The sequence below is a fragment of the Homalodisca vitripennis genome, chromosome 6 (assembly GCF_021130785.1).
Source record: "Homalodisca vitripennis isolate AUS2020 chromosome 6, UT_GWSS_2.1, whole genome shotgun sequence".
Classification (NCBI taxonomy): domain Eukaryota; kingdom Metazoa; phylum Arthropoda; class Insecta; order Hemiptera; family Cicadellidae; genus Homalodisca; species Homalodisca vitripennis.
Window position 1 is genome coordinate 103145291 of NC_060212.1, and position 22476 is coordinate 103167766.

The 22476-nt window shown below is 32.2% G+C and overlaps 1 protein-coding gene across 1 annotated transcript in view; it reads left to right on the forward strand.

Annotated features, from left to right (window-relative positions):
• The first annotated feature begins 131 nt into the window (after positions 1 to 131).
• Positions 132 to 22476, forward strand: part of LOC124364671 (zwei Ig domain protein zig-8-like) — a 45199-nt gene continuing 22854 nt past the window's right edge. The window contains exons 1-3 of the mRNA XM_046820331.1: positions 132 to 212; positions 14610 to 14688; positions 20714 to 20910. Coding sequence (XP_046676287.1) covers positions 14640 to 14688; positions 20714 to 20910 — 246 coding nt within the window. The 5' untranslated portion in view covers positions 132 to 212; positions 14610 to 14639. The remainder of the gene's footprint in view (positions 213 to 14609; positions 14689 to 20713; positions 20911 to 22476) is intronic.

The following is a 22476-nucleotide window of genomic DNA, read 5'->3' on the forward strand; positions in this document are numbered from 1 at the left end:
TAATCAATTCGCGCCGACTGCGAAGCGGGACTTTACGGAGACTGCCGAGTTGTCACCGAACGCACACGATGATAGCCGAGTGAAGCCGAATTCTCCCGACTGTCCGACCGCTCCTCATTGTTGGCCGGTGCGTTGTCGGCTACACGTCTAGTGCAGTGGCGGAGATCGTTCGTACTGGATAACCATGGAACCATGATATTTTATTTTTATCGGTAAATATGGAAAATAGTTATAATTGAGTTTATGTAGAATATTTCATTCCTTAATTTTCCCAACTGCTTGAAAATATAAAATTTACATTAAATGTTTAAATAACAAAAATTAATTATTTATGTTATATTTTTTGCTTAATACAAAATGCTCTGAATATTTGAAAGACAACAATACTTATTGATACAATTTACATTAAAACTATTGCAAACAATAACATTATTATTAACCCTTAAAAATTACAATATTGTTTCTTAAAAAACGCATTCTTTAAATGTTAAATTAGTTTTAACTTATCAATCATGAGAGTTGTGGACATTACGAACCCTTAAAAGAATTTAATATTTTTTTAATGTTAATAATTTTTTGTAACGCTGAAAAAATATTTTGAGTGTGAACAACCTGCTTACTTGTCTTAACTCACGTGTAGGTGGATTGTAAAGGATTAATTTGTGATGCGTTAAGTTTAAGTGTAAATATGCAAACAGTATTATTAAATTTTAGTTGACAAGAAATCTTGAAAATAATAAACAACTAAGGAATGACAATTATTAGGAAGTATGTCACCAGTGCCAACAATTAGCCAACTATACGCTATTATACTAACAACATGCCACTTACTTGCCAAGTAAGGCATACTCAACTGCAAAACATTTGACTTTTTGCTGAAATTTTAAGTTCAAAATACCTTTAATACTATTATGTTTTAAATTTAAAGTTATTAGTTCTACTTATCTATAACAGACCCGATCACTTGGAATATTTATTTAATTACTAAGAAAGTCAGTTTTATCTTGTTTAAAAATATTAAATTTTCTACATTGTTCATCGTGCGTAGATTTATTTGACTAAGGTATTGCAGCTCTTTTATACTCTTTTATAATAATTTAAGATGTATAACAGTCAAGTATCAGTACAGACGAAAGATTATTTTATACATTTATTATTATTATACATTTTAATAATACAATTTTATAGTCATATAATACACTAATAATTATTAATACAAATTTAATTTTCAAAGTTGAAGTTATATCACTATTTATGATGTAAAGCTTCATAAGAAGTTGTTATACTGATAAGGTTGTAGTTATGATTATGCAGGTAATCCTAGTTTTTAAACATAATTGTGGACATAGTTATACATTTTGTTCCCGCAAAAAATATTTAAATTTACTCTGATAAAATACATTTAATTTAATTTTAACCTCATGACAATTCATAATACGTATATAAGTATTATAATGAAGTACATACGAATAAAATATATCATAAGATAAGATAATAGATATCAAGATAACATATTCTAACATCCCATTCTTTTTATACATTTTGATTTATACAATTATACTGTTTAAATGATACAGTATTACTATACCATACTCATTCATAAAAACATCTTACCACTATTCTAAAACGTAATATTAATGCTTATTAACACCTAATTTGTTTTATAAATTTCCATTTAGACGGTTCTGTTTAATTTTATACAAAGAACTTTGAGTTTCTAAAAAATAAGTTTCAATTGAAAGAATACCTCACCTGCTGAATAACACAGACATGTTTTGTCAACTTTCATACATTCAAGTGATGTAGTAATTGTTATTTAAGTACACGATAGTAATATTTTTCGTTCAAACAATGGTTGTAACTGTATTTGAATAATGATGTACTATGTATTTAGTTTCATGACTTCAAACAGATTAAAACATCATAATTTTTAGACACTTAAGAATTTAATTGAAGTAATGAACATTCTAAATAAATAAAACTAATTCTAAACAAGTTTAAGTTTGAAATTAAACAGTACTTCAGTACTTTCATTCTAGATTGATAAATAAATTTTACTTCCTAACTAGTAATCATCACTTTTGGGATTTGAAGAGAGGTATCATTTTGTCTTAAAGGGATACACTACTTACGTTAACATGTAAAAAGAGAGAGATTGAATAAGTTAACGTTTATGGTAGTTTTTATTATGATTGTTATTTAGGTTGTAGTTTTTAGTAATCGCTACAGTTTTATAAACGAATAAATGATTTATTTTCTCCACTTTAACTAAGCAAATAAGTGCTATATGACAAACAAAGTAAATACATTTCATTAACATTAATTGTATGTTAATATAATTGTAAACAGCTAAGACGAAAATACGGTGCCAAAGGTATTAAATACTGATTGATGTAACTTGTGGCAATTGAGTTTGGATTTTATTACTCTTCTTCCGTAGACCAAGGGCTTTGTAAAAGAGAATTTACTCCACGTAGAATAATATATATTTACTAAATTCGTTATATGTGTATCTCTAAGACCTTAGATTAATTATAAAAAACCCACTATGGGTCATAAGGAAAATTATGTATGCGTGACAGCAATCTCCATTACCGCAAAACTCGCACGTCTGGTACTTAATATTTGTAGGCAGTATAGTAAACTTAACTAGTAACTGTTTTATAACATCATCCCCGATTCGCTTTTCTTACTGTTTTATGTTATCATCAGATGTACGTCGTTTTACCTCTTTCATATTTTACTTCTTAGCTTATACATGTACGTGTATGTTGCACATTTGTGGTTCTAAATAAACCACCATTTTTCGTGTACGAGTTTATAACACTTGTTTCCATAAAAAACAATCCCGCAAGTGTTACAATAGGTTTCCCACGGTGTTTGTGTTTTCAGTATATAAATAATGGTAATAGTTCGAAACACTTAAAAGCAACCACCAGTCTCGGAAATCATGTCGCCAAAAACATTACTAAAAAGTAACTTGGAAAACAGCAAAATTATCGATCTTCATATGGTTGGATGAAGCGGTGCCTAACCATTGCTCAAAAGATGAATGGTGAACAATCTTGTAAAATGCAGAAAACGTATATAGAAATAGTCCAGGAGCGAAAGCCAATTTGTAATGTACATGCACACAACCTGGTCATTCGTGAAATCAAAAGAAGCACTTTTATAAACACAGAAATTGGTCGCCAACCATACATTTTGTGGAACTTGAAATCAGAGGATATCAAAAGTGTTATAAATATAATGTTTGTTAGATCATTCTTCTTGCATGATAAACTGACCGTTAGACACGCAGAGTTTTTTGCTTTTATATATACAACCTTTATTTACATTTGTCGAGGTAGATTATTAGACTGTAAAGCCAATAAAAATATCATTTTATATATTCAATTGTTTTAGCACCCATTTCGATCTTCACGAAAACTAGCGTACTTATGACTGATTTCTGTCTCAAGTGAAATCTCCCGGTCAATTTGAAGGAAAACCATGTAGTTTGCTTGTACATTGAAAATTGGCTGTCACCCTCAAAGTAGGCAATTACACGATTTGCTTTGATCACTATAGACTCAAAACAGGTGTTCTTCTGAAAGCATTTCACACTCTTCCTCTAATATCGTTATAACTTAAGTTCCCTTCATTCCAGTTAGAAGTCTTATTCGGCTTCTTTTACCACAAGACTGTCGGAAAAAACAATGAGAATTTCAATCTCGCATCGGCTGTGTGCAATACTTTTTCCCAAAGATTTGTGATCTAGTTATCTCTCGGATTTATTTGGTGTAGGCTTTGAAGTTTTAGTTTTGTATTACCATTAAAATGGAACGTTTTCGTTTTCTATCTTCCAACTTGATAACTAAGATAACTCTTGGTAGATAGATAGAGATTGAAACTTGGTTCCACTTGGACTAATTAGTGTCTCTATCGATTTTAGAGTAAACATTATAAGGACAGTCCGTCTGTCTACTTCTACAGTACCTCTTTCGTTCTCTTCCATCGCGTCGTTCGAACTCCGGTGTGTCGGTTCTTTTCTATTCGGTTGTTTGTAACAGTAAAGAGGCTAATAGAAACCTACAAAATGTATTTTTTATTGAGTAATTCACATGCTTTCTGAGTCTGAGCCTACCAGACACTACAGAGATAAGGGTAGAAAATATGATGTATGCCCATTTTAAATATTAATTATTTTAAAGATACATGTAGTGACTATTTTTATTAAAATATACCCAATGATAATTGTGTGTAATAAATTTATGTAAAACAGCATAATATTTTTGTATTAGCTCAAAAACAGTGTCAACTTTAATAATACCAGAATTCTCATCACATAAACTTTTAGCACTTATTGATTATGCATGAAAACACAGTTTAATTTTAGTACATGATGTATTGTACTGGTTTATATTCTTTGGCGATGAAAATAGTTGCCAAGAAGTATTTAAAATACGGTATTACAAATCTAGTTGGCTTAAAAACGTTAACACAGGAGATTACCTTTTACAGCACAAACAGAGCTTGTCACGCTTCAAGCTCTGAGTTAATCGTAAGAGTTCTCATTTTCTATTATCTGATAAAATACACAAAATTGCATTGAAATCACTCGAAAGCCACACGAAAATTTATTGTTACATATTTGTTATTTTCTTTTAGAATATTTATTTTGATACTAATGTTTGCAGCATAATACGTAGGCTGCAGTATACATTTGAAAAAACTAAGTTTAGCCAGTTCAGAGTTCAAAACATGTGGTACTTTAACGCTTTAAATCGTATTAATATCACTTTTCTTAATTTTAGGTAAAGTATAGGAAGAGTTTGTAAGATAAAAGGCAGTATTCAATAGACAATAATTCTGTTGCAATTCATTTTCCAGTACAAATATTACATTGAATAGTGTCGGATAGTCTTAACATTGGTCATAAAATTCAAACTATATTCTTACACATATAAAGCGATTCTTCTAATGAATATCATGCTAAATATACTAGATTCTTTACTTTAGTTTTGAATTTTTATCAAGCTTCTCCGTTTTAATGCCGGGAAATATTTAAAGACATTACGCGTACATATTGTTACGTGTAACGTGAAATTACTTGTAACATGTTTTTAAACAGTTTGGTTAGTGTAGAGTATGTAATAGTGAAATAAAACTCGGTTTCAAAAATTTAGTAGTGTTAACCAAAATTTAAAAAAGCGTCAAGTTCAAGCTGATGATGATGAGGTTTTATCATTGAAGTTGTTTTTCACTGTGATGCTAGGTTGACACAGGAAAAGTATAATTGTGGTATTTTAACAGTTTGATGCATAAAGCGTTGCTACGATAAGCTAACCTAGGCGAAAAAAGTAACAATACTTAAGAGACTGATTCTTTATACAAAATAAGTAGAAAGAACCTAAGAGTACATCAAATTGAAAATAGTTTCATTAGAGGAAACATTTTAAGTTGGAAATTATTTACTATTTTATCTCATTTGATTAATGAACAATAAAAAAAAGTTCGTTTAGAGACTTTTTTGCATGTTGAATGATTCTTTACCAATTTATATAACGTTAGAAAAATGTCAATGTATGCTCATTATAAATAAAACTCTAAATTAAGGATAACGAAATTATTAGGATCATTAAAGTCCGAAGCTGATGTTTGTAATATTTTTTTCTAGCGCGTTTTTAGTGGGAATCTTTCTCGATGAAAAGTCGACAAAACAAAGTAAAAATGTTGCAAGTTTATCATTCACTAAGTTTAACATCCACATCTTAAGGTTCACTTAAATAGTGAAAAATTATTTATTTTGAAAAATAAAGGCCATTTTATTATACCTTTAATGCCGTTTTGTTGTAAAAACGTTTAGCGTTCCTGTCATATCGAATATATAATTAACACCTTATGGAAATATACCATCGTAATTTTACTTAAAATAAAATTATAATCCTGGTACAATACATTGTTGTACAATTTAAATAATAGTTTTGAATTTAAGGTTCAAATTACTAAATTTATTTCTTCCTTTTCTTTAAAATTAACTTTATTATGCGCCATATAATGCAACAAAAATTGTTAGTTTCAAAGAGAAATATAATTTTAACTACATCCCAACTCCATATTGAGTCTTTTCAAATGCAAATGAGACCTTTGATCCGAATACATGCTATATTCAACAGTTACAATGAAACCTGTCCTATACTAACATAAATTATAAATTTGTTGGATTGTATAAAAAAACTTTTAATTTGTAATATCAGCTACTAATGAATCTAGTATATGTTTATGTATAATATGCAGGGTTCTATTATTGGATAAACTATAAAAATATAATTTTTTCTTTCAGAGACTTCCGAATTGTCTATCAGCTGATATTATTAACAAAAATAACGTAGCTGTGAGAAAGACATGACAGTCGCAACAAAAATAAATCAGAATAACGGAGTATTGAAGGGTTCAATAGCACATAACGATAGAACGAGTGAGTTATCGCACAGACGTCTGGATTTCCATTTAAACCCATATCAATAGTTATTGCTTAGACCAACAGGGAACTACATCCTAGTTTTCTAGTTTTTATGACTTTCTTCACAAGGAATTGTAATCGTGCATAGGGCAGGCTCTCCTTTGAAACTTTTGATCCCAAAATTGTACCAAGAGGAACCTATGTGCCGAGTTTCAAGCTCTCTAGGATCTATCATCAAGAGTTACCGCACAAGCGTTGAGACAACTACTCGATTTCAATAAGACTCTGTCGGAGCCTAAACAAAAGAATTTGTGAACACATCCAAATATATCCCTCTGCAATACATGGAAAAAAATGGCAGCACTATATTTCTTTCAAAAAATAAACTGCGATATTTATCTCAAAAACAATTTAATTGAAGGCAGTACACGTTGCCAAATGTGAGTAGTCTTGTGAGAAAATATGTCAACAATGAGAACAAATTTATACCCAAAGTCTTTCACTGGAATTGACGTCAGCACCTCCGAAATTAACTAGAGTGGATGTGAGGTTTCAGGACTTTGCTTGAGGAATATTGTTTAATTATTATTTGTTCATAAATTGAAAATGTTCGAAGTGTTCATTGTTTTATACAAGTTATAATGTGACACATGAAGAGTTGTTTGAGTTAATGGTCTTAAAATCGTAATAATGTATGTAAAAGAAACATTGACCGAATATTCAGAATATAAATATTACTGACTGATGTTGGTTCTGGCTCAGGTATGCAATGTCAAGATCAACATACTTGCATTCTAGATATGCAAGATAACATCAATATTGATGGAGAATACGTCATCGCAGAATCAGGATTTTTGGCAAATTTGTAACAAATTCTCATCTGTCTAAAGGAATTTGCACTTCTCTATGGCTAAAATTCGGCCATAAGAACCGAACAAGGTGAGAAGTAATAATCCTTAGTGGGCTTTTCGGAGTCAGGTAAACTGTTCCTACATGTTAAAGTTAAAACTGTACAGCAGACAATTTAGTGCTAATAAGGTTTCTCCAACACAACCTGGGGACCGAACCACCACCCATGGCCAGGCAGGCGGGCTGCTACAAGGACAGGATCTCTGAAAGTTCACCCATCCAAGGAGCAGCCCAGCTCAATGGTGATTGATTCATTTAGTTGTCTTGCGGTATTCACTGTTTCATCAGTATCGTAGTATAAACGTTATGAACAAGAAGAGTCGGGCTCACTACAAAGCTCTACGTTCATCAGAAGCGCTTTCATTATTTGTCCTCTCCTAATTAAATAATGAAACTTGTATTCCAATCACCAGTAATCCGACAAGTAATTAATCTGTTTTACGTATTTATCAGTTTCATCAGAACATATGCTGATGAAGGCAGTGTATTCAATTCAGTCTTGAGGTGAGATAAAGTTAATGGGTAGAGCATGTTTATCTTGAAGCAGCTGGGTCCGCATCTCGATGATAGTTTCACTAGAGTTTACGGAAAATTCTCAACATTTATAATGAAACTGGTAGGACAGTATCTGTAATGAAGCAGAATCATTGAAGTTTTGCCTCACGATAAAATGAAGTTGGGCTAGTATCCATTTATACGCTTGGGTAATACCTCATGGATGTCTAATACCCCAGCATATTGGCTTTCATTTTACAGTTCCTGTTTTGAATTGTCGTCAAGGGTGATGACCAAGGCTACTCGTTAATTGGTAGTAATCAACCAGTCTGTTTGAATAGTCATCCTTATGAAGTAACACAACTTTCAATGTTATAAACCTTTTGAGCTAATAAAGCTGATAATGATTTTATGATGGTGTGATTTAGTGCTTAGTTTATTAAAAAGTTACTCCTCACAACTTACAGTGTATCAAAAATTACTTTTTATGTATTTAAAACTATTTAAATGTATTTAAAGGTTTTTAATTAAAAAAAAAACACACACACACTCACGAAGTTAGTTACTAGTTTGTAAGTAGCAGTCCCTGCTCTTCTAAAGTGTCGTCATCGTGGATTTCGTTAAATTTTCCTCGGAAAGCAATTAAGTCCCTTTCTTTTTAACAACGCTTGGGTTAAACTTTGATCTAAATTCTTCACATAGCGACGCTTATCGATTTTACAATCAGGACTTTAGATTCGTTGTTGGCCTTGGTTCACACTTACGTCAATATTATTGCTCATCAATATAGTCACAACCTTTATAATTAGTCTTTCCGGTTCGATTAAATAGTCTATAGTTTAGTATTTTACACATAGTATACTATACACTGTGCTTATCTGCACAAACAGACCTATTAAGGAAAGGCAATCTAAAAACGTGAAACAATTTAATTTCCTGTTCCATATATGATTAAAATTTCTATTTTATTGTGATTATTTTGGTGTAAAACTCGATACTTTTATAAATACGCGGTAGTAGTATTCGTGCTTTTTCTTTTTATCGTGCTTTTCAGGCGACATGTGTTACCATGTGACATGTGACGTATTATCGATTATAATTTAATATAATCGACTCAGTTTATTTTATTCATTTATTTATCCTGCAAATATCCATTTGAAATAATGGTTACTCCTAGACCAAATCGCAATTTCCTAGCCAATATCATGGAGAGAAATAATCTCACTCGATATTTCCTACATAGAAATGAAGCTTCATGCAAACTTCCAGTTTTATAGATAAATTTTTTCTCAACATATTAGGCTGAAATATACAGAATGAAATATTAACAGCGCCTCAAGTAACAGGATTCGCTAACGCTCAGCCAATAATAAAGACCATTAAGCACGCACGCTTTACTTGTTCAAAAACGGAAGTGAAAATCCAAATATGATTGTATAGTAATCTTTTTGTCTAATGCTTGAAATTAGGAGACTTTCTTAATGAAATTACATTTTTAATAAAAAAACATGTCATTCCCGAAAAATAAAAGAGTATAAAAACCATGTTAAATAATATTTAATAAAAAAATTATTTTTTGAACATTAGTAAATAAAAAAGTGTTATACCCTGAAGTAAATATTGCAAAAATGTAAATTTGTAATCTTTTCCGTTATTATTGGGCTTGATGAAAATCCCTGATTACCAGTACACGTAAAACAATGGCTGTAATATTATAGGGAATGATAGAAAACTTTCGACACTTTTTCTTATTGTTACTACTTTCTGTTACCTAAAACGACAATTACGAAATAAAAATACAAGTTTTTGTAATCCTTTGAAACAATAAAGCACAGCAATTGAACATTAAAAGTATAATATCTCAAAACAAATATCCATATAAAATATATCTTGTAATATCAATTATGTATGGTAACTATTTCAAATTAAACAAGAATACGCATCGAGATTTAATAATTTATTTCAATCCAGAGTATTAATAGTATATTTTAATCGCTATAATTAACACAATAGTATTGCAATTATATGAAAATGTATCATTGCTGTGGGATCGGTGGTTTTGTAGAGACAGAAAGTCATTGAATTGCCACTAAAAGGCTTGAGGAGATGTTCTGCTCTTTGTAAACGTTGAAATAGATTGAGCGATTCGATTAGCAGCGGAATTAGTGTCTCAAAGGGCCTTATCTTGTCACTCGGGTCTGAAACATCCTCTGCTCGGTCTGCCAGCTACTTCTGTATAAACTGTTCCTTAATTATATGGTGGTGGTCTGTAGTCCTGGGTCAGACAATTGGACAAGTAACATGAAATTCCTCTCTTAACTCTTAGCTGACTAGATATCTAGCCTCTGATTGTATAAACTGAATTATGTCGTTTGAATGCTTACTGAATAACAGTTTATTAATTTATTGGAGGCACTTAGACGCAAAACGTACTTCACTACAAGGTAGGAGTATACCATAGCACTTGTAACAGTTACAGGCTTTGCTGAGGTTACATGCATAATCAAAAGTATATAGCTCATTATATTCTCGTGATTTTCTACTGAAAGAACATAAATTTACACCCCCCGCCGGCATTCAAAAGAGAAATTCTGCCACTTACAGAGCGAAAGGTTTCACTGACGTTCAGTTAAATCCCATGGACACGCACCGTTATAGAATTCATTCTTTTCTGTGTAAAAATTAAGTTTCATACACAGGTTCACAGATGACACTATTTTCAAGATATTTTACGAATAGTTAGGTTACATGTGTTACAATTTATGATGTGATACCATTGTAATCAGTTTTTTTCACAAATCTGCCATTATAGTTACCCAGCAGGAGATTAGAAAAATTTTCGCTAGCGCTCAGCCAAATCCCATGGAGTGATAGGCCCCATCATCGAATTCAATGATATTGCCTATATAGGAATGAAAAATTAAGCAAAAATGTAAGTGATTTAAGGCAATTCGATCAGACAGAAATGAAATTTCTTAAACCCCTAGAGTGATAGGATTCGCATCCGCTCAGTTATCAATATGACAAAGAATCTTCATTTTTTTAAAAGATTTTAATAATTTCTTTTAATTTCATCAGTACACTTTAGATAAAGAATTTACTAAACTACTTTGAAACATAGTTTTGACCCATTCATCCGATAAAGTTACACAGCTGCACCACCATTTTGGAACTGTAATATCTGTAGCGTATCAATATTGGGCGCGCCGTTATTGCAGTCGGACGGTAATGACCCATTAAATCAGCTTTGGACTTGGCGTGTAGATACTGGGGTAATGTGCACTATCAAAGTCGACGAGGCTACGTTTACTGATACTTGATTCAAGCAGTACTTTATCTTCTAAATAGCAAAATTACTAGAGGGAAATAAGTACATTTATTTCTTGACTTTAGCATGGATATTACATTTATTTTATGTATCTAAATTTTTATTAGTTTAATAAATACAAATAAGAATATTATCATAATGTATGAAATATATAATGGGATGCTGAAAAGTCTTGAAATGGTCTATTATTTTCCGTAAATATTAAACTTTGTACAGTGACATACGGCATAAAATCAAACTTTGTGATGCAATTATTAGCTCTTCAATATCTCTGTGGGATGGTCCGTAAGGAGTCAATGAAAAATAATAAATTAAACATAAGTTGATGTGCATATCATTTTAAAGATCTTAATTAGTAAAGCCGCAAATTAGACCTCAAAAGGTTAATCCAGTTTCAATACTGATGTGCAAATTAAAGAATGGCTATATATACACGTTTTCAATAAATATTGATTCAATGTTAATTGAAAAAATTAAATTCGGCTATTGCCATTTATTTAAATTTAATTAACACACACATATGTATATATTTTAAAAAGAAATTAGTCCTAACAAAAAGAATACAACGATATAAGCATAAAGCAATGGTTTAAATTTTAAACCCTGTGTAAATATGTGTACGATATATACACGTACCAATAAAAAAATATTGGGGGTGGGGTCCAGACAAGTGATATTTTCCTGTAGTGGACGGTGCTCATGGTGCCCTATTTTGTTCCTTAAAAGGTTCTTCACCCGCTTCTTTGTTGAGAACGACGTTTCAGCAGTTGATGTCAGTAATACTAAATTATTTAAATATAGTTCACTAAAAAGTAATTGAAAAAAGTGAAAATTGGGTGAGGTTTGGACCACTTGGAAATCATCGATGGCTACGTCCTTGGTAATATATTAGAAATGCATAGTAAGATACTTTACAGCATAATTGTTAAATGTTCTCTTGCGTTTCTTCGGATGGAGATACTGAAACACTACAGAACATTACAGGTCGTAAATAAAATATTTTGGCATTCTAGATCATTCATAGCTTTTCGGTTATAATTTTTTTATTTTTAAATTAGGAGAGGCGAAGGCAACATGGTCCAAGACACCGAACTTTAGATCCGAGTCAAAATAGCGGGTTTAGTTCAAATCCTGTCTGTAACCGTTGTACTGTTTTTCAGCACCATTGATCTTGTACGTATCGACTCTCCTCCTTATCCTGATTGATAAGGCAATCCCTTAGATATAGCCTATAGTTCGTATTGTGAGATTATTTAGGCACATATTTTATTATGAGTATGGTGGTTTCCGACTATGTGTAGACTCTCTAAAATGACACGATTTTATAAAACCTAAGGCGGGTTTAAACTTTATAACGGAAGGATATAAGAGACAGAAACTTGGGCGACAATTTTAGTTCAATATTTCTTGCATTTTGACTTATTGTACTTCATTTTGTCTGGCCAGCATCGGCACCGTTTCATACAAGTCATGCAAACTTGGGATTTTCATTTTAGTTATTTTTTTGGAGTAATGTTATGTAGAATAGATTTGCCATCTAGAAGGATTATTCTGCCGTTGTTGAATAACTAAAGAGTTTAAAAGAAAACTCACTTAATATACATTTTAATTACATTGCCTCCCAATTCCGCCTTCCTCACGGGATTTTTGACAAAAAATTTACATTTATTATTAAAATTTTAATTTTTACATCCTGTTTAACAAAGTTAATTAGAAATTAGTGTTTCAGTAGGAAAATTTGGAATTACCATTCCTTACAGGAAAAAATTGAAAGATTTACAAAAATAGACAATATGACCCAGCAAAAAGAGTTTTGTGTTTCCATCTACAACTGTTCAGGTATTATGAAAAATATTATAACTATAGGTTTTTATTATTAGCTTGGGTATTTTATGATAACCTAATATTCGCAGGGAAAATGATTTCATTTGTGTTAGTGTCCAAAAAAATAAGTTTGTAAGTATTTTAACATCTTGAAAAAATTTAATTAAAAGTTAATTCGAAAATAGTTAGTTTTTTCACAAGTTTTACACTTAAAACATGTACACTGAAGAAGTATGGTACTTGTAAGATAGAAATATAAAATTTTAACTATTTAAAAATAAAATAATTATAGAATAATTAGGATAATATTATTGTCTTTAGTAGAATATTAAAATTGATTTTTAAACATTTTTCCAAGGATTAGTTTTTGTATATTTTCTCTGATTAGCATATTTTATCTACTTTCATTACAATAATATGAGCTATTCTTCTACATAAACAAAATTTAGCGTAAACCACTGATAGCTTGTTACGTACTTTATACATGTAATAGCAAAAGCTTTCATATTGTAAAATCCCAAATTGGAGTTGCATACTCATGATGACTGGGTAGATGATGTACTGTTACAGATGGCGACTCCTCCAGGACAAGTAATCATCACGTGGATCCTTGTTGTAGCCATCCTGCTATATGCTTGAAACTCCTAGTTACAAGCTGTCTACTCATGAAGGCAATGTTCATGACGTGCTGTTACAGATGGCGACTCCTCCAGGAGGAGTAATCATCATGTGGATCCTTGTTATAGCCATCCTTCTATATGCTTGAAACTCCTAGTTACAAGCTGTCTACTCATGAGAGCAATTTTGATGACGTGCTGTTACAGATGGCGACTCATCCAGGAGGAGTAATCATCATGTGGATCCTTGTTATAGCCATCCTTCTATATGCTTGAAACTCCTAGTTACAAGCTGTCTACTCATGAGAGCAATGTTAATGACGTGCTGTTACAGATGGCGACTCCTCTAGGACAAGTAATCATCACGTGGATCCTTGTTATAGCCATCCTTCTATATGCTTGAAACTCCTAGTTACAAGCTGTCTACTCATGAGAGCAATGTTGATGACGTGCTGTTATTGATGGCGACTCCTCCAGGACAAGTAATAATCATGTGGATCCTTGTTATAGCCATCCTTCTATATGCCTGAAACTCCTAGTTACAAGCTGTCTACTCATGAGAGCAATGTTGATGACGTACCGTTACAGATGGTGACTCCTCCAGGACGAGTAATCATTTTGTTGATCCTTGTTTTGGCCATCCTCATTCATATGCTTAAAAGTCCTAATTATATTCTGTATACTTATGATGACAATGTAAATTTTGAGTTTAGCCCCAATTCACCTTCCTCATACGTGCAGCATCTGAAGTGTGATGCTGTTGCAGACTTGACTCCTGAAATCTGAAGTCATGTTCGTCTGAAGGGATCCAAAATAGTCAGTGACGAAGAAGCTCAAAACGAAACCCCCCCACGTCGTTTCGACATCAGAGACACATTGTCTCATCAGGCGCAAAATTGAGTGCACTATGATGACGATCCCAAAGCACGGTGGAACAACCGAAGAACAACCGTTATGTATAGATGACAATGTAAATCATGTACTGTTACAGATGGCGACTCCTCCAGGATGAGTAAGCACCATGTGGATCCTTGTTGTGGCCATCCTCAGTCATATGCTTATAAAGTCAGGTTAGTTTACTTTTAAGGGGTGTTATATATCGTATACAAGAAAATTTTAATATTACTTAATAGTATATGCTGTGCATTGTAGACTTAAAGTAAGTAATAAGTTGAGATAACAATACTCAATACGTATAGTTATTATAGTGATAGAAAAGAATTATTATGAGTATTTAATAATTATTGTTTTACAAAAATTAGTCATCTACTAAGATTGAAACAATAATTGAATAAACTATCGGAAAGCAGAATGGTTGAGATACGTAAATCATAATCACGTCTATCGGTGACATAAGATGAAAAGTATTAAATAAGTTTATATATTATATGTGAGCAATTTCCATGAGGGTTTTACAAAATTAAAAAATATTTTAGGCGATGTAATATAAAACATAAAAACAAATATATTTTGCAGCATATTCGTGTATGATTCAACACTTTACCAAATGTTGACTCGTTATAAAATCCGGGCTAAGTGCCAAAAAATTCAAATTGGTTTTTATTGTCGAAATGTGGGCTATGTGCCTATCACTACCTAGTAAAAACTGGGCTATGTTCTGTTGACATTGGAAGTAGTTCAAATAATCGATACAAGAATGCGTGCCGGTCTAAGTGCACCTGCTCGCTTACAAAATCCGGGCTATGTGCCACGGAGGTGCCAATGAGGTTATCCTTTTGTTTAGTTGAAGTTATTGTCTCGCGTGTAAGTAGTGCATTGTGTTCTGTGGTTGCTGTGCTATATTCTTCTACGACTGCTACAATGGATGTAGGAAGGAAAAGACGTAAAAGAGGTGAAGGATCAGTTACTAGCTCCAAGAAAAAGCTAAGGGCTGAAGGAAAATCCTACAAGAATAACAGAGGCGTGATTGTGCCTGACAAGCAACCACCAACTAATGAGGTATGTATACTCTAGCCTAATACTTTAATTTAGACCAAGTTCATTATAATTTAAAGGGTATCTTACAATCTAATATTTTGGCCTAATCATTCGCGGTTACTTGATGAAGTGTATGTCGTTGTTATTGCAAAAACAGTTTATTAGAAACATGAACCGTTTCTAATGGCCTCTTATTTGTAGGTTACATGCCGGTGTAGATACTAGTGCAGAAGCCTTACGTTTGATCAAAAACTGAATATTTTTAATCAGTTTTATGAGCTTGGAGATAATATCAAGCAAAATTCGTACTAAATGGGAAAATTAAGTGTTTGTGGAGTTAAAAGTCGACGTCACGTATCTTACGACGACCCAGCCCAGAGTTGAAGGCAGGCAACTGTGTTTTTCACGATTCCAGATGGCAATGGAAACCACATACAAGTGTGCAAATAAACATTCAAAGAAATCCATGCGATCACAGACGTAGAGTTGAGACCTTAGTAAAAGCGAAAAAAGCGGGAGATGTGACCTATGTAGAACGCAGAGGTAATAAAACTAAGGAGAGAAAATACAATTCTGACGATGTTAAGCGCATTGTTGCCCAAATTGACAGTGTTTCCCCAAAGAGGAAAGTCACTACACTCGGGCCAAGAGTACACTTTTTTACCTTAGCCAAGATTTAAATTATCAAAGAATATATGAAGCCTTCATAGAAAGTCATCCTGACAATAAAGTTGATATCAACTTTTACAAAAAGAAATTGAAAGACAAGTTTCCAAAACTCAAATTTCACCGTCCTAGGAAAGACACGTGTAATACATGCGATTTGCTCAAAAGCAAAATGATGAATGATTAAACGAACAAAATTGTGTATAAGAACTCATTGGAGCTACACCATAGGAAAGCGGAAAAAGCTAGGGAACAGATGAAAACTGACCACGAGGAGTCAACACTTGTGACAAGTGACACTTGTACTATATCCGTAGACTTACAACAAGTTTTCTCTTTGCCAGCTATGACTCACTGCCACGTTTATTATCTTAGACAACTGTCATGTTTCAACCTGGGTTTGCTCATGTCCGACAATAACCAAGGTTTCATGTTTGTATGGCATGAAGGCATGAGTGGAAGGGGTGGGAATGAAACAGCCAGTAGTATACTAAGAGGTATCAAAAGTAAAATAACTCAAAAAAGAAAATTGACAGTATGGAGGGACAACTGCGGTGAGCAGAATAAGAACAAAATGATTTTGTTCTGGTGGATATTTTTAGTTTACAATGATTCTTTGATGAAATCATCCACAAGTATGTAGTTCCAGGTCATTCTTACTTGAGCTGTGATCGTGATTTTGCTCTAATTGAACAAAGAAAGAGGGTAGAGAAATGTGAAGTATCTTTAGACCTCGTGAGAGTACTTCATACATCTTGCAGACAACGGCCATTTTTGACAAATTTGATGCAAGAAGATGTTTTATTGACTTTTCAAAAGCTTCAAAGGAGTATTTAAATACAAGTTCTCTAGAAATCTCCAAGGTTTCTCAAGTAAAAGTAATGAAGAACACACCTACAACTATCTTTACCAAGAAAACCTTTAGTGAAGTTGAAACTTGGAAACAGACAAACATCTTTAAGAAAGGAGTGAAGAAGGAAGACATTCAAGGGTTGGAACTACCGAGATTGGAGATGGAGGGAAGATTGGATCAAGCCTGAAAAGAAAGAAGACCTACGGAAGTTTTTGCCATATCTGAAAGAAGAAAAAATAGTTGTTTTATCAAGAGCTGTTAGCTGAGTAGTGACAAGATAATGCCTTGGTTTACATAATATTTGTATTGTAAAGAACGATTGGAAATTGTAATAAAAACTTATTCATATTATTTAAATGTTTTTTTATTTTAAAAGAAAATACTCCTGTTTTTGTAAAGCAACAACATGCACTAAACTATATAAAGAAACGTACGTTGGCCTGTTTTCATATAATAATTATACCTTGGCACTTGGCCCAGTTTTCATAGTTGTATGCATGGCACATAGCCCGGTTCTCAATTTTTAAATAAAACATTTTTTTTCTCATAGATAACATTTTTTTAAAGAGGTTCAAAGTTGGTCAACTGTATTAAAGTGATGCTTAATACTGTATAAAATTAAAAAAAATGTTAATTTGCTACTTTTTTGGTTTTTAGAAGGTTTTATTCATTTTACTCGGAACTTTCAATTTGGCATTTAGCCCGGATTTTATCACGAGTCTACAAATCATTTTACTTAGATTTAATATTGTATTGCAAATATTGCAAAGAAACATTATTTAATATAAGTAACACAGCTAAATAGCTGAATTCAACTGATAAATGTTTTTAGTTGCTATTGTTTTTACGCATATTGTTTCTCACGCTCCAGCGAGATGCTGAAGAAACAGGCAAAATGATTCTTAGAATATTTATGAGCGTGTAATTAGTGCGACGCAAATTAATTCCCTGTTACATTTCTCCAGTACTAATGATAACCTTTCATAGTGAAGCAGAAGGAGTTGTTTTCTCTGACTTGCTAATTAATCGACACGCTATTGTGTCATGGAAAATCACCCATTGTCTTATAAGATTAATCGTAATCAAAGACGTGTTGTTTTGCATGCGTTTTCAATTTACTTTGATGTGACTTTTCAACTACTTGAATTATACGAGAAAAATATTTTTAACTCATGCATGTTTGTGGTTTATTTAAATTGCCTTAGCGAATGTAGCCTACTTGAAATTATTCTGAGGAAGTCACTATAAATCTACGTGTGTACGATAATGACAGTTAAAAATGTATAAACTAGTCTAATCAATTATTCATGTTTTATTCGGATTTAAAACGCTCCAAAATAATAACACAAATTCAGTGGTTTTGGATTTCATCATTTTATACTAATTTAATTTAGAGAGTTTTCCCGAGGACAGAAAACAAATAGGACAGAATATGCAAGTGTTTTATTTAAAAAAAAATGAATCATGATTCCTTACAGTAACGAAATTATATAAAACCATCTGTAATATATGTAATAATTTATATTATTACCTCACACTATAAAAGTGGTGTGAATGTCTTTTCTGGACGGCTATAATAACAGTTTTCTTCTTATATATATTGAAAGAAATTGTCAATTAATACTTGTTAAATATAGGAACTAAACTGTAAAACGGGTTTTAATAATTATAAATAAATAAATATTTACGGTAATTCCTTAAGCAAATCAAAATAAAAACGTGCAAATCCTGTATTCAATTCATAGAAATAACCAATCCCAAGAAAGAGTATAATCAATTATTTCTTACGCAAGAGTGTATACATTCTTATTTTCATAGATTTTAAAACTGCAATTTAAATTACTTTAGAATACTCACTGTTTCTAAAGCTAGAAAGATACTTTGTTGGACACTCATTTATTTTAAGTGATATATTTTATAAATTTTCTTTAAAACTGTATCTATATTAAAAAAATTTCCAAGGCCATTTAAAACATGTAAACAACCAACACTAACGTCTGTTATTAAAATAATTGCGATAATAGTTATTTAGCGGGTCAGGGCTTTACATCGTATACTAAGAAAACACGTATAGAAAGAAAACACTCCCGGTTAAAAAGAGATAAAGAAATACAGAAACTCCCTATTACACTGGTACACGACAAAGTAAACCCTTGTTTGGTGTTTGCTTATCTTCACTGTAAACGATGTTTGAGAATTTGGGTAGTTTGAAGTGCGATCTCTGTCCCTTCAAATTTAGATTAAACCTGCGTAGAGATTCAAACAATCTGGAAAGTATTAATGAAACAATTTAAAATAAGGACTTAAACGTGATACATTTGTCACTTAATCTGTAATCAATGTTTAGTATGGAACAATTTATAATGTAGAAATAAGAATTGCAATTGTAAAAAATATGTCGTTTTGTTACACGAATTATATACTAAAATTCGTTGTATAATAAGTTTTATGACATTTTGTTCCGTGATAATTTAATACTTTACCTACCTCAACATCCAAGATCCACACAGCATGGGTTGCAACATATTATTGTCTTTTCTATTATTGTTCACATTATCTGTTTAATAAAAACACTCATATGCTTTCGCTCTCGCTTGCTTTTCTTACTACAGTTACTAATTTTTAAATGTTTAGTTTAAAAATGTCATCTTACAACAATACAGTATTTTGCACAAACTAATTAACATAACTATTTAGGCGTATATTAGTAAAATAGAAACACGTTTTTAATTTTATCTGGCAATAACTCAAAAAACAAAAAATATGAATATGCTTATGCTCAATTTTCAAACGAGCATTAATACATTTCTCACTTTATCCTTGTGGACCTATTTATTTAAAATAATATAATATAATATAAAAAGTTAAAATAGCTTAAAATATTACTTAGTTAAACAAGTGAAAAGATAAAATTGTGGCTGCAAAAGCAGTTAGTCAGGTGGCCAGTTCCAGTCAGTTTATCAAATCAACAACTTCCTTCCATTAGAGGAGCTGACTTAGCAGCTTTCTCTCAGAGGTATTAGTTTTGTGAGAAACATTCATTCTGAGCAGGTCTCAGACCGAGTCAATACAGATTACAGATTGGGAATAACGAGTGCCACGGAGAGGTTTGTACTGCGGGCGGCGAATCACGGCAGAGGATTTATATTTATCCAACTCCGCGAGATTTAAACCAGAGATTTCAGCGCGATCTTATCTGTTAAAAATTCTTCCAACTTCCCGACAAATCACCAAGTTGGTTTTTAAAGGCTCTTCTTGTGTATGCTTTCAACGTTCACTTATATCTGGCCTTAAGTTTCCTCGAGTAAAAATTGACTTTTCATTGCCTAATATGAATAAATCAAATCATTTTGCGAAACATTATTGTGGAAAAATACGATGGTGGTTTATTTTTTATGCTAAAAATACTGTTCTGTAATAAGTGAGTTTTAATTGATTCGTGTATACTAAGAACAATTAGAAGGATATAAAAAATCCATTCATTTGTAAAATTACTTAAAAGGTACTCTTATTCACCAGGGTTTGTTATGATTATTTAAGAGACAACCCACACAATTTTGGGTGCTCTGTAAGGGATACGTTTATGGTAAAACACTAATGGCTCCATGGTACAGCAAACTAATAAGTTCAAGTTACAGGAAGTGATGACGCACACATCGAAATGCTCCTCAAAATGCTCTCATACGAGACGACAGAGCCTGCGCCCACTGTCTCCACTACGCCCGCCATCTTACCGTTCTTCGAGGATTCTTCCAGCTCGACCAACGTCACCGCCCAACTTGGCACCAACGTGCTGCTGCACTGTAAGGTCAATGACCTCACGGACAAGATGTCGGTAGGTAATCATGAACGCTCACTTCTCTTGAAATAGCTTACATTTGTGAACAGTTTTAAAGTATACATTTACATTTATTGGAATGCTCTGTACCAAGCAACAACTTCGTCATACTAACAATATTAACAATAAAAATTAGGTTATAATAAATATATTATCCATAAACAACCAAGTTCCGTCAGAGTGTTACCTCATTTACACATATACCTGTATGACTAAGGAAGGTGGGTTATCTTTTAGGTCCGATAAAGACGAGTTAGAAACTTGTCATCTTTTTTTGAGTGATAAATCTTACCTTGTCATTGTATACATTCATGAGTTGAGAGATCATCATCTTTGTAACTGCTATAATCTCAGTCCATAACAAAGGAAATTCGTATAGTTAGGATAGTCTCAAAGTAAATTTCAGGTCAGCAAACGTCATTGGAGAAATACTTTTCCATGAATCCTATTCAGTTTATTGATTTATATTTGGAATGTCAAGAAGATACTTAAAACTTCCATTATGAATAGCTTTTTTCACTACCATCTATTTTCAAGCAGCTCTGTAACTACACATTTATCTGGATTAAGTTACAATAAGATTTAAAACTTGACTGTGATGTTCACAAAACTTTCTCGTACTTTCTATTTATCAGCCAGTTAGCATATTATAACAAACTTATTTTGTAAATTTGAATCCAGCACAACATGGTGGTTACTACACTAAATTAAAATTTAAAATAAAACCAGTCGCATTGGGCTTTTTACTTGGAAAATTATATTGAACAAATATTACGCAGTATGAAATTAGCCGAATAAAATGTTCGTGAATTGATTTTAATGCACAAGCTTATTTAATATGAGTTCTCCGTATATATGATACAATGTCATTGAGTTGAGAAGTTTTTCTTAATATTCGTTTTAGAGGTTATGAAAAATAAATTTTCTTCAGAATGTATATAACGGAATAATAATAGTAATAATAATATTCTTTATTGCAGGAAACAATTACCAATACTTATATTGCAAGCGTTATATACAAATAAAAGTACTAATCTAATAAGTGAAAAATAATAGATAGATATAAAATTAAAATACTTTTTGGGTACGTGACACCTATAGCCGGTTCTTTGATTGTACTGAATTCTTTTGGATATCAGAAGGGTAGTTTGAAACATTATTTTTTAAATGTTACTGAAGACTATCCCAGCGGCCCATCGCAAACTCGTCAACTGAGTAAACTGCCCTAGACACTAAGTAGTGTTTTAATCGAGATTTAAATTGTTTACGAGCCTTACACCAACCTGAGATGGCAAGCATTCAAAAACAGCAGTTCGGTGCTGTGCCATGCGAAAGTTGTTCCGTATTGGTGTATGTCACTACCCCGAAGTGAGACGCACTTGAATCGGTAGTATAGCACGACGTCGAGAATAAAGAGGCTAGGCAAAGTCAGCAATCCAAGCTCCCCGAAGGCCACTTTACATGACTATCTTTGGGTTCATTTGTAAATGATTCTGACAGCTTTCTTTTGCATTCTAAACACTCTATTAAATTTATATTTAGAATAGCCACCCTACAATCTCA